At 40.0% G+C, this 14,018-nt stretch overlaps 1 protein-coding gene across 1 annotated transcript in view; it reads right to left on the bottom strand.

Annotated features, from left to right (window-relative positions):
- LOC122795518 (betaine--homocysteine S-methyltransferase 1) overlaps window positions 1-14,018 on the bottom strand; it is a 133,672-nt gene that overhangs the window by 29,465 nt on the left and 90,189 nt on the right. The window contains exons 6-7 of the mRNA XM_044063709.1: window positions 3,906-4,088; window positions 3,026-3,254 (exon numbers count right to left, since the gene is read on the bottom strand). Coding sequence (XP_043919644.1) covers window positions 3,026-3,254; window positions 3,906-4,088 — 412 coding nt within the window. The remainder of the gene's footprint in view (window positions 1-3,025; window positions 3,255-3,905; window positions 4,089-14,018) is intronic.

Below are 14,018 nucleotides of genomic sequence, written 5' to 3'. Positions count from 1 at the left end.
AGAATGTCATCTGGGGCATTAGAGCAAGGTTTTAACTTTTGTAGGAGCTTTTTTTATAATGTAGGTAGGAATGGATCTGAGAGTAAAAGGGGAGGACTTAAGGTTCATGTATGTTAAGTTTTTGTTATCAGTTAAGTTGGGGAGATGTTGTTATGGAAAGAAGAGGTGAGTTTGCCTATGGAGTCAATGAAAAAGGAGTTAAATTGGGTAGCTAGATGGAGGTCTGGTGCGTCTAGGTCATGGCAAGGGTTCTCTTTTTTGCCTGGGGATAATATTGATGAAATACTATTTCAAAATTTTCTGGGGTTGGTTATATGATTATTTTGAAGTTTAATGTAGTAGGATTTGCAGTCAGTGGCTATTTGTTTTTTTACTTGATTTCGCAGTTGCTTGTATTCAGCAAGAGAGTTGGGAGTTTTGCATTTTTGGTAGTATTTCCAGATTTTATCTCGGTGATGCATAAATAGTTTTGTGTCTTTAGTTAGCCAGGGGGCTGTTTTGGATCTGAGTCTTTTGGTTCTGCTGGGGGCGAAGTGGTTAAGTATATCAATGAAAATTCTATTGAAATGTGAGACTGCGGCATCTAAAGGAAGGGACTTTAGTGGGTTCCAGTCTATCTGTTTTAAGGTATTAGAGAAAATTAGGGGGTTGAAGTTTTGCATGTTGTGGGTGATAATGGTAATGTGTCTGTGTTGAAAGAGGATGGTGTAGGGGGAATGGCATATGTAGGCAGGGAGATGGTCACTAAGGGAGTCTGCGAGAGTACCACTATCAGAAACTCGGTTTGGGTGGGAGATTAGTATCCAGTCAAGGATGCTACCTGTGGTGTAATCTTTATTTGGTCTAGTAGGGGTTTATTATTAAAATATATTATTAAATATATTTAACCCTATCATTGTGGCTGATATCTGTGAGACATATTTAAGTTCTGAGAGTACTTGCATGTTTATTGTTTATCTGGTGACACTGTGGGCCACTCCTGATAGCCTTGCTCTTGGCCAAACTACCAGTTGGATTAATAGTAACATTACACAGACATGTTTCATTAAGGGCCTTAAAGTAGCTGATAAGGAGTGGCTGGTGGCAGTCAAAACTACCTTATAGTCTGGGCAGAAGGGGGCATAGCTAGTAAACCTGTGCCAGCCTTTCCCAGGTGTGTGTGTGTGTACGTGTGTATAAATCAAATCTCAAAGAGTGTGTGTGCCAGCTACTTGGGCATAGACACGAAGCACTGCTTGGGCAGAAAGTGTGCTGGAGGTCTTGGCTTGGCCACTCATCTGAGATCTCAACTCTATAGTTGTGCCAGTGGGGAGTCTTACTGAGGATATGGAAAAAGAGGGAGAAACCAGCCCCAGACTAACTGCGGTCTCTGTGTGCTCTTAAGGGAAATTGCACGTTACTGTATGTGTACTTGTCACCCTCCCATTGTATATGTCCTTCACTGTTGCCAGTGGTGAGGACTGAGGCTTCTTGATTACTAGGCCAGTGGTGGGGCATAACAGAAGTAATGCATTTTTTACAATTTACCCACTAGTACTTCTTTGAGTGTATTGATATTTTGGACACTGTGATATACAAAAACAATGTGAAAATGTTTTTCATCTGGTATTTATAGGAACTTTTTCTAGCAGATATTTGTGGTTCCAAAATTATCATCCTCGCAAACAAAAGTTTAGTACTGTTGAGGGACAAATGGTGTCACTAGTTTGGTTTCCACAAGCAAATAGGCTTGTGAACACAGGGAGGACAAGTAGACTTCACACAGAAGGCACCCCAGTTGATATTCGAACAAGACAACATCTTGTTGTGATGAGACAACACCCTCTGCTACTCCACTGTACTGCCCCTGCAACCACTAATTCAGTAAACGGTGATGTTTATGGTGAAATTTTCAGTTGGATTTTGTCCATTACTAAACTGCCTAGGGCAAACTGCAGCACCAGAGCAGTTGTATACATTGCAACTTGATACCTTTGTAGAGCATTTTACATTAAAAAGACAGAGTGGTCCTTAAAGGAACATATGTATGAACACAATTATGCTATTAGAAATTTGAATTGTATATATGTTTTTGCTAAGCCCAGCAATGAATATGTGAATTTTAAGATATTGTATTTTACTGTTCTTAAGAAAATTGATGTAGGCCTCTTTGTGGGCAACTAGGAAGATCATCTTGAGTGCAGAGAATTGTTGTGGCAAGTTCAACTGGCAGCTTATGATCCCCCTGGATTGAATGACTTCTAAACATTACATGTTTATTGAAAATGAGAGCTTTTAAGGTTTAAGACATATTTTGGTGGACGATTACCCAAAGTTTATAAATAACTGTTTGTATATTATAATTTCTAGAAGGATGAAAATTACTGGCATGATTATATTGATTAGCAGACTAAGTAATTATTTTATTTAATGCAAATTGGTTATTCAATATAAATAGCTAATATAAATTATTTTAACAGTATGTATCAAATATTTAAACAGCTAAATTCCCATAAAACTTTTGTAAGAATCTTTTAAATTAGATTTTTTAAGTTTTTGTGTATTTAATAAAAGTAGAATGGGCTAGTCTATTATATGATGCTGCTGCCTTAAATGTTGATTAGTTTGGTTACATGTTAGTAAAACAAGATTTAAAAGATATGGACTAATACAGTAAATCTATTCTGATAAAGTCTGCCTAGTTACAGATGGAAGTGCTAACCTTCCTTCAATAAAGGACTCTGTTTTGTTGTATTTTACCACTGTTTAGTTCTATTTTTTGAAGTATTTATCATAACTACCAAAGTCAAATACCAGTCCTTCCAAAATAAGGGTATGAAGGATGACAGTGAAGTTTAACAGTCCACTGAACTGCCCATTTCTTTTTATTGTGCTAAATACAGAAATATGTAATTTCAACCAAACAGGACAGGTTAAGAGACAAAAGGATATTTTCTGCATTACTTCTTCTAGCATGATGTTCACTTCAATTAACATCACTTCTTGTTCAGTATTAATGTGTAATACCACTAAAACATAACCATACCTTGCTCTGACCCAAGGTTTAGTATGCATGTCCAGGCCAGCACCCCAAGATCCATGTTTTTCAGACCCCTCAGGCAGGAAGCCCCTTTCTGGTGCCAGTTCCTCTGCAATGGCTCTGATGTGATAAGGCTCAAATCCACAGCAGCCACCGATGTAGCGAATTCCCATATTATAGGCTTCCCTTGCGTACTTGTGAATATCCCATCGAGTGACAACTCGTGGTTCCAGGGCTGCAAAAATGATTAACATTAGAAGTGTGCTAGAGGCCATACAGCGTCAGAACAAGGACATGTATTTCAATTGCTTGTTAGCTTCAAATTAACCACACTGTAATGAATAAGTAAGTTAACCCTTATAAACCACTAATTGTTGTAAGATAAAAAAAATTATCTTGAATTTTCTTGCATATGAATCAAACCAAGAGCCTTCAAAAGTATCTCTCAACTGTACAGATTTTCACATAATGTCCAGATTTTTGCCTCATATTTTTGAGATGTCCCTCCTAAAATCTGTACCTTTCTGGCAAATAGCCGAGGATTGAAGTAATTAAATAATGACAAACATTTCAGTTTAAGACTCCACATCCTTTAGAAAATTCATGCTAATGCAAAACCTATTATTTTATCAACTTAAGTTTGTAAGAGCAATATTTAAAATCTGTCCATATTTGTCCCCCATCATTTTAAGCTTTGTCCAGATTATTTGCACTAAGAGGCTGAGAGGTACGGCGGGTTCAAATACAAGCAATTCTGATTCTTTTTGTTAAAGCGATTCATGGTCTTTGACTGCAAGGCACTTCAGGATCCTCCTTATTAAAACAGAAACCAGTTAGATCCAACTCTTACAGCCATGATGCAAAACTATATAGGCAAATAACTTACCAAATGGAAACTCTGGAAGATCAATGAAACCTTGATGACCACAATCAGGAGTCAAATAAGCAATTGGCTGAATCATTAAATGGGCTTTAACACCGGCAGCTTCCAAACCCTCTTTCATAAGCTTTAATGTTTTCAAGCAGACAAATGGGTCAAAATGGCAGTTCACTCCAACAATATCTGCGCCTAAAACAAGGAAAAAAAATGTCTTGTAAAGAATACAAATACAACTTAACAAAATCATTAGTGCATGAACCAAGACTTGCATTAACAGGTTATTACTTTTACACCATTTCTCCTCACATAGATTGCTTTTAAAAATCACGTCTTTGAATTCAGAATAAAATTAGGACAACAGAAAACTTAAGAAGCACACAGAAAATTCTTACCTGAACACTACTCAATAAGTTGAGAACAGCAACAGTGCACATCAGTAACCACCTAACTGCCATCTTTATACCCAGTCTGAAATTGTACTGGTTCACAAAATTGTACTGGACCAAAATTGCTGGGCCCAATTGTGGTAGAGGCTATGCAACAAAATGTCAAGTCCAGTCAAAAATCTATACTTGCAGACTGTCTATATTCCCAGTGATTATGTGCAAATATGCAGCATGATGGTATTTGTGCAGCTCTGTTCAACATATTCAGAGTAGCCTATTCTGAACTGATCATAGATGTTGTCACAACTCCTCTCAGCTGTGGGAAGATGTACTCCTTTAGACAGATGATGGTTGCAGTTACCACTGGGTCAACTATGGGAAAACCTCCTGTAGTGCAGGGCACTTGAAAATATCAAAGCAATGGCTGCACTAAATCAGTGAGTCACCCCCCCCCCCATGCACTCTAGGTAGTACTGGTGTGGACAAAGTTTAAGACAATGTCACAGGCAGCATCTTATGGCATATCCAGATGTACAACCATAAAGGTCTAAGTAGCTTTTGTTCCACCTCTGCTCCCCCATACAGATAATCAATATATATAAAACAGGGATTAAATTTAACCTGTAATTCAAACATTTTTCTTTCTCCCCTATTCATCTAGCTGTGAATGGCATATATGGGTTCAATCTCCCACAGCAAGTTAAAACTGGAGAAGGTCTTACATTTACCAGTTTTTAAGTTCTGGGACCACCCACACCTACCAACTAGCCACAATAATGCTGACAGACAGGGACACAAACCAGCATCATTGTTACCCCATCAAATAGCCAAAGAATTAAACTGAGTGTGACAGTCCTCAGTATGACAGTCTTCCCCAAAACAGACTTCTGAAAGAGTTCTGTTTGGGCAAGAAATTTGTTTTTAATCTAGTAGGACTAAAGGGAGGAAAAGTAGCAACATATCTAGCTTACCAAGCAATTTAGAGGGCTGTTCTGGGTCATAGTCAATGCCCTTGGCAGGCCTCACTGTAGATCCTTCAGCACAACGCATTACCATATAGTCCTTGGTAGAGGCAGGCAAAGTGAACAAAAAAAGCCATTACTTCCAGCCAGCTCAACCTCGACATAAAAGGTTATTCTAGGCAAATGTTTTGAAACTGTCATTTACAGCTAGAGCAAAGAAAAAATCAAAACTGCCATGGCAGTAATCGAACACAGCTGTTTAGGTCACATGAAAGACAACAGCAGAAGCAAACTGAATCACATTGCATTAGGGAAGCATGCACTGAAGTCAATGGAAAAATAACACATGATCTGAGCTAATGTACTTAACAAAAACTACTCACAGCAGCAGTTTTTGATTTAAAACGGTTTCACTACAGAACAGTACAATCTGCTGCATTCCCCATTTGTTTGGGCTGGATGGATTAAACTGGTAAATGTAAGACCTTCTCCAGTTTTAACTTGCTGTGGGAGATTGAACCCATATATGCCATTCACAGCTAGATCTAGATCGCGAGACGGTTGCCTGCGAGCTACAATGCCGAAACAAGAAGGCCGCGGCACCGCTAGATCGTAGAGCGGTGCGGTCGAAATACAGATCAGCCGTCGGAACCCACGTCGGTAGAAAAAGAGACATATAGCGACAACCCCTAAAGCAGCTACGCTGCAAACGTAAACAAGTCACAAGCGCGTAGTGCACACACACGGCAACCGATATATACATAGTACAGCATTCAAGCACAAATATCCCACACATACACAGTACACAAGCACATACACAACAATATAAACAGTAAGAACTTACCAGTAGATCAGCTGAACACCAGACAAACCCGAACAGTAAACAGCCACAGTACACCAGAACTATAATCCACACTAAGTCAAAAGCGCGTAATTCAAACACACGGCAAATGATTTATAAATAACATAGCATTCAAGCACAAATAACTCACACATACACAGTACACAAGTAAATGCACAACAGTATACACAGTAGGAACTTACCAGTAGATCAGCTGTACTCCAGACAAACCCGACCAGTAAACAGCCACAGTACACCAGAAATATAATCCACACTAGCAGCAGCTGCAGCAGTGTCTTTCTACATGCGCATTAACATTCAGTATGTCCCTGTCTATTCAAAGCACCTTTACAGATCGGATATAGTAACCCTTGTACTGCAAATGGAATAGCACACATACGAAATGGAGTGCAACAGAAGGAGAAGTTTCAGACTTCATACCCCTTAGAAAGCACATGCTACTGTAGGAGCATGTAGGGTAACAACTACCAAACTATGCACAGCACTTTACACAGAATGTGCCAGTGGTTAACAGTATTGGGAATATGTCCATTCCAAGTCTCAGACATAGTGATGTATAGCCATAAGTGCAACACACAGCATCTGTTCAAGTACGGTCCTCCTAGTACAATGGCAGGTGGGAACTGTGAATGAAGAAACACTTCCAGAAAGGAGTGTCAACCCCCACACCTAGTCTACAGCAGCAGGTGTGTTTAGTACTTTCTGGAAAACCCATCCGGTGTCTCCTGGAGCTGGTGTACAAAGGTATGTAGGCCCCAGGCAGGCAAAGAAGGGTGCAACACTGAGCAACTTCCCTATGTAACCTCTGTCACTGAAACTGAGACAGGGCCCCACACCCTGATTGGCTAGCAGCTACAACTGGGAGTTAAAAGGGACATGTACACCACATGTAGTAACTGTGTTTAAATCAGGACAGGTATATGCTTACCACAGTATATACATTTGTTAGCCCCATGGCTGTCTAAACTGCATATAGTGACTCCATAGCATGACAGGCAGTTAGACCAAGGAATAGTACTGACAACTGCACAGTGAGCTGTTGCAGGCAGCACTATAACACAGGGTCCAACACAGGGCGGTGTAAAGCAAGTATTGTTACATCTAATAGTGAATTGTAGCAGTGACGTCTGTGCATTCAGTTCCCAACTATACATGCTGTGATGGATAATGAGAGGCCATCTACAAGTGGTGCTACCATGATGGAAGCTATGTACAGGTATAGCCCTGGTCAGCTTGGCAACAAATACAGCACAGTGCCCAGCCAACGGGGCAAACCAATGCTGGTAGTGGAGGGATACCTCTACCATTTGGAGCGCGAACTACCACCCAAACGGTATTGGGCATGTATTCAGCGGAGACTACAGGCCTGTAGAGGTCATGCCATCACTGTACATCAGGAAGAGGACGAGGAACTGCTGAAATCACTGCCTCACCAGCACGGGCCAGATGCAACAATAGCCCAGGTTGCTACACTGCGAGCAGAACTGCGGCAGAGGGCAGTAACTGGCACTGAGTTGCCAAGTTTGGTGATGCAGAGTGTCCTAGGCACAGCAGATGAGAATGTACTTCAGGAGATGCCTTGCCATGCCACATTGCGTCGTAGCATAACCAGGGTACGTCAGAGAGCACAGGCATCCATGACCACACCTCCGGTAACACTTGCAGATATTGATGTCAGCCACTATCCACTCCGTAGTGGCAGCTTTATCCTCCGTAGAAGATCTGATATGGATGGGACTGATTCCTTGGTTCTACTTACAACAGCACAGAACCTAATTGATCTGTGTAGAGCTGAAATCATTCTTGGAAATGGCACCTTCCCTACACGGGCCTATACATGTCGTCAGCTGTATACATTACATGGCTGTATTGGGACCCACACCTCAACAAGGACTGTCCCCCTGGTGTACTGTCTCATGACAAGGAAGTCAGAGTCTGCATACTACAGTATGTGGGAGATACTGAAGAGTATGACTGCAGAACAGGACTGTACCCTGGCTCCACAGTATATACTGACTGATTTCGAGAAGGCAGCAATCCGTGCCAGCCGTAAGGCATTCCCAAAGAGTATTCTGAAAGGGTGCCTTTTCCACTTTGCACAAATCATTTGGCGCCAGATCCAGCATAACCACCTTGTAGCCCTCTATGGTATGGACACTGCATTCTCTATTGCCAGACGTAAGCTAATTGCGTTGGCATTCCTACCAGTTGAAGATGTTGTCCCTGCATTTGTGGATATTGTGGCTATGTTACCTGAATGTGCACAGCCTATTGGCGTATTCCTGGATCATCATTATGTGCGAGGCCGACCACGCAAATATGCATCCTGCTGCTCTTCACAGCAACGACTACCATCATCCTATCCTCTACGGTTCTGGAATGTTAGTGATGTGACCGGCATGGATTTCCCATGGACTAATAACCAGGTAGAGGCATGGCATCGGTGGCTCAAAGTGTTACTGGGATGACCTACTGTGCAGCTATGTGATCTTTTGACTGTCCTGCAACAGGAACAGAACTTAACAGATACCCGACGAGAATCTCTGTTGCGGGGGATGCCTGTGACACCACGTAGGAAGGCAATTGTTGTAAGGGAGCGTCGTCTAAAACACATCTTGCAACATAAGTGTGACTATAGTGATGTGCAGGATTTTCTCCGTGCTGTGGCACATTTCTATAAGTTATGATTATGTCATGGTTTAGTATGCACCAAGCACTTCCCACATCACTTTACATTTTGCGTTAATAAAGGCTTTGTCCACAGCACACAGCTTTCACTCTACCACTTTGATGCCCACTAGGCATCCTATTCTAGGCACATGTTACAGTGTTAGTTGCACATGGTGGTTTCTAGGGGGTGTAGAGTGCAGATCACATAGGGGGTTTGTATCACACACCTGTGGTTAGGGTGCAGGGGGTTACTTTATTTTCACAGGGAATTGTCTGCAGGCATTTGTCACTGCAGCTAAACTGCCATACTGCCATCTGTCCACATCCAGTTGTCTCACAGTGGGTTGTCGCACCGCCTAGGTGCCTGAACCCGGCACAAAGCCCCAAACTGCTCTATGGATTTTGACTAGATCAGTATTCTCTCTGGATTCTAAACAGAGCCAGAACAGTTTTGGGAGATTGATACAGGCTACATACCAGTTAGCAGTCTAAAAACAAGCAGAGGGGATACTGTACTGCACCCCAGGTTACATATACACACACTGCATTTCCCTGCTGATTAATTGACAATAGTGCACTTCAAAGTGAATGGCGCATACAGCAGAAATGCCACAGACTGCTTTTTAAAAACAGAGGGTTGGTGGTGTGCTGTTAAGTTTAGCGAATGGGCTGTAAAGCAGAAACCATTCAAAATTACTTTTACATCTTCAAAAAAAAAGCTTAATAGCACAGAATGTTTTTTTTTTCCAGTCCAGTGCTGCCTTGCTCAAATCACAACAACAACTGCTGACTACATAGATTGAATGGGTATATGCAACCTCCCTGCCATATGTTTGGTCATGTTAACTTTGAAGCTGGAAACTGTCATCTCCTAAGTCCTTGGATTTCAGCTAGCTAGGCATTCCATATCAACAGTCTGTCAGTCTTAAGTGGCACAATGTAAGGACTGAATAAGCACAAAGCTTTAGAAATGCAACAAGCAGTGAAGTCCTCAAACCTGTGTAAAATATGAAACTGTGTTTTTCTTTTGTGAAATGCACAAGTTCAAAAATTGGGATAACAATGCATAACATTGCAAGATATGCAATTGTTAAACAGTAGGAAAAAGCTGAAAATGCATTTTAAAGTGCAAAACTCTAATTTTCTGTGGGAAAAGGCAGTGAGACTGAACATGGCTTAGAAGATGAAATTGGCGTTATTTCTCTATGGGGGATGATAGCAGAAACTCATATACCCACACTCCTAACCATTAACCATGCTAAGCCATTTTTACCCCCTTATTTAAGGCACTGTATCACTCAAATGAGGTCTTTGTCTGCAGTTTAAATTGTGCAGCATGGCCAGAAAGTTTCAATGACTTAGAGGGATTCAGTCCAGTTGTTGCTGTGCTAAATGTAGATGTTTCAGTTATGACTCACCCTGAGACATTCACCAGAGGTCAAGTGACATAATCCTCTTAATGTGAAGACCCCAGCTCACAGCAACCATTCTGGACAGTCTTCGCATCTCGGATTAGCTTGCTTGCCTCATAAACATTATGCCTCCTTGAAAGAGTGTGTTTTATTCCGTTTCATTTACCCGTTTTCTCTTATACTTTTGATAGTAATAGAAAGGGCCTAGTGTCTCTTATCCACATTTTGGTTAGGAAGATATTTAGATGCTCAATCATCATTTGTACAAGCTGTCAGTTCAGACACTTCAATTTCTTCTGTACAAACGTGTTTATTTTCTCAAACTGCATTACTCAACACTTGCTTTTAGTACATAATTCTAGTTACTTACTAAAAGTCTGTGGCTGGTTATTTACTAATTAATAAAGGTATTTACTGCTGTGTAGAGACTAGCTGTTGATATCAGTCTGACTGAGCGAGTCTGCTCAGCGATAAACTACCACAAGTTAGTTTTAGCTGGCTTAGTTTTAAAAGTGAAATAATAAGTCTGTTTGCCAGGCCTATCCACGGCCTGTAGATAACAAATGTCAAAACATGGTGTCAGAATATATATATAGTTGTTTCTGGCATTTTTTAGACAGAGGTTATCTTCTGCTGTGAACAGAACTCTCTGCATGTTCTCTTTTGCATCTGTGTTCAGTCAGAACAGTCAAGAAGTACTTTGTTTATAACGTTTCATTTTCATTACGTACATTTAATGTCTCACTTCCGTTTTCTTTGTTTTCGCAGCACTGACTAAATGTGTGCTCTCCAGAAAAGTGTTTTTGGCTCAAGATTACTTCTCCAAAACCATCAACTTTGAATCCACATCAAAAATTCCCTGAAAACTGCAAGATGAGGATGCAACAGCTTGTTATCTCACTGCAAGCAGGTGATAAACTGAACACTTTCAGTGTGTGGAATCACAGGTCAGAAGCAGACTTAAGGGAAGTGGATACAACACCGGAAGAGCAACAAACTAACATTCAGCTCAGAAGTACAACTTAAGAGCCAGAAGTATGAATGAGAAACAATGAAGTGCAAACATGATAAAACTAAATTTGAAAGTGACAACAACAGCAAGTTAGTGCAACAGCCACTCAGTATCAAACATGCAGTAATTAACCAGACCGCACACTCTGCAAGCACTGAGGCATTAGATATCAGAAAACATACTACAAAATCATTTATATGCTATGTCAAAGTCATGGCCATTTTGTTTTAAAACAGTGTTGCAGCAAGACGACTGTGTAGATCAAAGTGCATTTGTTGGTAGTATAGAAATGCATGCAGTGAATGTTGTGAATACTAGTGCTAATATGTAGACTACTGAGAAGATCATGTGAATGTAGTTCAAGTTGCTAGCCACAGCAAATTTAATGGCTGGAGAGACCCTGATGATCAAGTTCATTTCTAGGTCAGACACTGCAGCTAAACACAATACATCTTTCTTAATCTACATTCAAATCTCTATTAACTGCAACCTTTACGGCTCCATCCTTATCTTTGTCTTATTCCAAGCATAGCTAGAACCCCAAAAGACAATTTTGGCTACACAGTGTGTACATATTAAGTCCAAGTTATCAAGCTGTGTCACTTCAAATCAATTTAAAGAAACCTACTATTTTGGACATGTTGCTTGCAAATGAATTTGTATTAAACATTCATGCTGTACAGATGTAAAACCATTTTGTATCAGAAAGCAGTATTGCAAGCACTAAGACAAGTCACAACTGTTAATCTGGCAGTACTGAGAAAGCAGAGGCTTAATAATCACAAAGTTGTTCAGAAGGTTCAAAATGCTAAATAAAACAAATGTTTGAGCAGAAACTGTGTTTGTGCACTACATAAGCAGTCTGATAATGCTTCTAATGAGGACTGGGTACATATTAATGCTAAAACTGAACAAGTCAGACTATAATTCTAATTTCTCAGTCAGAAGCAGCAAAAGGTTTTTGTGGTCAATACTTGACTGAGGGTACAGAAAACAAAAGGCACAAACACAGTAAAGCATTTGCAGTTAATCACTTGCAATGCAGAAACCCAATACTAAGTTTTAGTTGTCTACAAGGAACTATCAATTAAGACTGGCTGTGAGGCAACACCTACAAATGTGGGCTCCAAAAGGAGTTCCTGCTGACCTCAGAACCCAAGACAAGTCACTGTAAAAAGAAAAACTAAACCTACTGAATAGGTAAACAGCATGGCAACTGCAGTCAAAGACAAGGTACAGGATAAGAAAATGCCATTAATATTTAAAAACACAGATCAAAAGAAACACAGACAACAGAAGACATAGCAGCAACACCGTCCAATGCTAAGTACTCCTCTGTACTTGACGCTTGTCAAGAGTTCTGACAAGCTGAGCTATATAAAACCTAGTCTCAAGCTGTGGAATTGGAATGCAAACAGATTTGTAGGCAGGTAAAGATTTGTGAGGTTGCTATTTAAATCTCACTAGCTCCGAAATTCTGTGGGAGGTGTTGCAAGTCCTGTAAAAGGGTTACATGGTATAGAGCACAACAATGACGGATTTTCAGTCTAGGTACAACATGATCAATGTCTGACTGAACTATTTAACAGGCTGAAGCAGGAGAAGCTCATGTCAAATCTGTTAATTTAACTCAAAACTAGATTCTGATAAAATTGCTAGGTATGAAACAATATTTAAGTTTATTCTAATTTATAAGACACAACATTGCTATTAAGAAATTTCTACAGACTAATGTAGAATGGTTTTGTGAACAGAGTAGTAGAACAGTTCCAAAACATTGAAATATCTGGAACCTTTACGGCTTGATCCTACTTCACTGTAGATTTATGGAAAGTACGGCTTGGTGCAATCTTACTGCAGGAAGGCAGACCAAATACATAGAGGTCAAGGTTTTTTACAGATTTGCTTAGCTATTATCAAATTGAGCAACAGATGTTAGCTACAGTGTTTAGCTCCGATAATGTCATAACTATATTTATAGTAAGAGAATTTTTGTGGGATCATATTGCAAACTACAAATTTGCTGCATAAAACCATCTCCAAAACTTCAGAAAATGTTGCTCTTGTTAAAAAATACAACTTACAAGTTCAATCACAGTGAGCTTATGCACATAACAGATACACTTGAATATGCTCTGCTTAAAATGTGTTTGAAAGAGGACTAGAAGTGCAATGGGTTGCTTCTCAACTTATTAAGGGTACAGGAACTGAATTCAGGATTTTAGAAGTGAACCCCAGCTTTAGAGTTTGTATATCATTACTAGACGTTCTGTCTTCTTCACATGAGAGGAGCAGATAAGTAGATGTTTTTGTTTTACTGGGGAAACCTGCTCCTTTAAATCTTTCCTCCAGTCTCAGGGTTTCAAAGCAAAAATGACCCAAGCTGCTAGCATATGAAACCAGATTCATTTAGCTAGATCTAGGGAGACTCTTTCGGTGAAGGGAATAAAGATGCCTCATTGAACTTTCAAGAAGTATATTCAGTTAAGAAGGTAGTTGGACAAGTGTTTTTGTTCTAATAATACATTACATTCAACAGGTTAGTTAGTTAAGTTTAGTTACAGACAATGATGAGATGGTCCAGGAGAGCTGGCTGGAAGAATACCTGGGAGGTAGAAAACAAGGATCCAATTTCATAGCCATGAGGTTAGTCATAGTTTGATTATACCTGAAGGACCCATGAGAATTTAGCAGCTCAGCAACCTGTGGAACCTCATTCTTAGTTAAACAGTTTATTTTTTTTTTTTATTTTTAACACACATTCAAAAAAAGAGAGAATTCAAGCATGACAACACACCATTAACAACTACTGTAG

This window comes from Protopterus annectens, chromosome 2.part2 (assembly GCF_019279795.1).
Source record: "Protopterus annectens isolate FY-2018-M chromosome 2.part2, PAN1.0, whole genome shotgun sequence".
Lineage (NCBI taxonomy): Eukaryota > Metazoa > Chordata > Ceratodontiformes > Protopteridae > Protopterus > Protopterus annectens.
The sequence above is the reverse complement of the archived record's forward strand: the minus strand, read 5'-3'. Positions and strand labels throughout refer to the sequence as shown.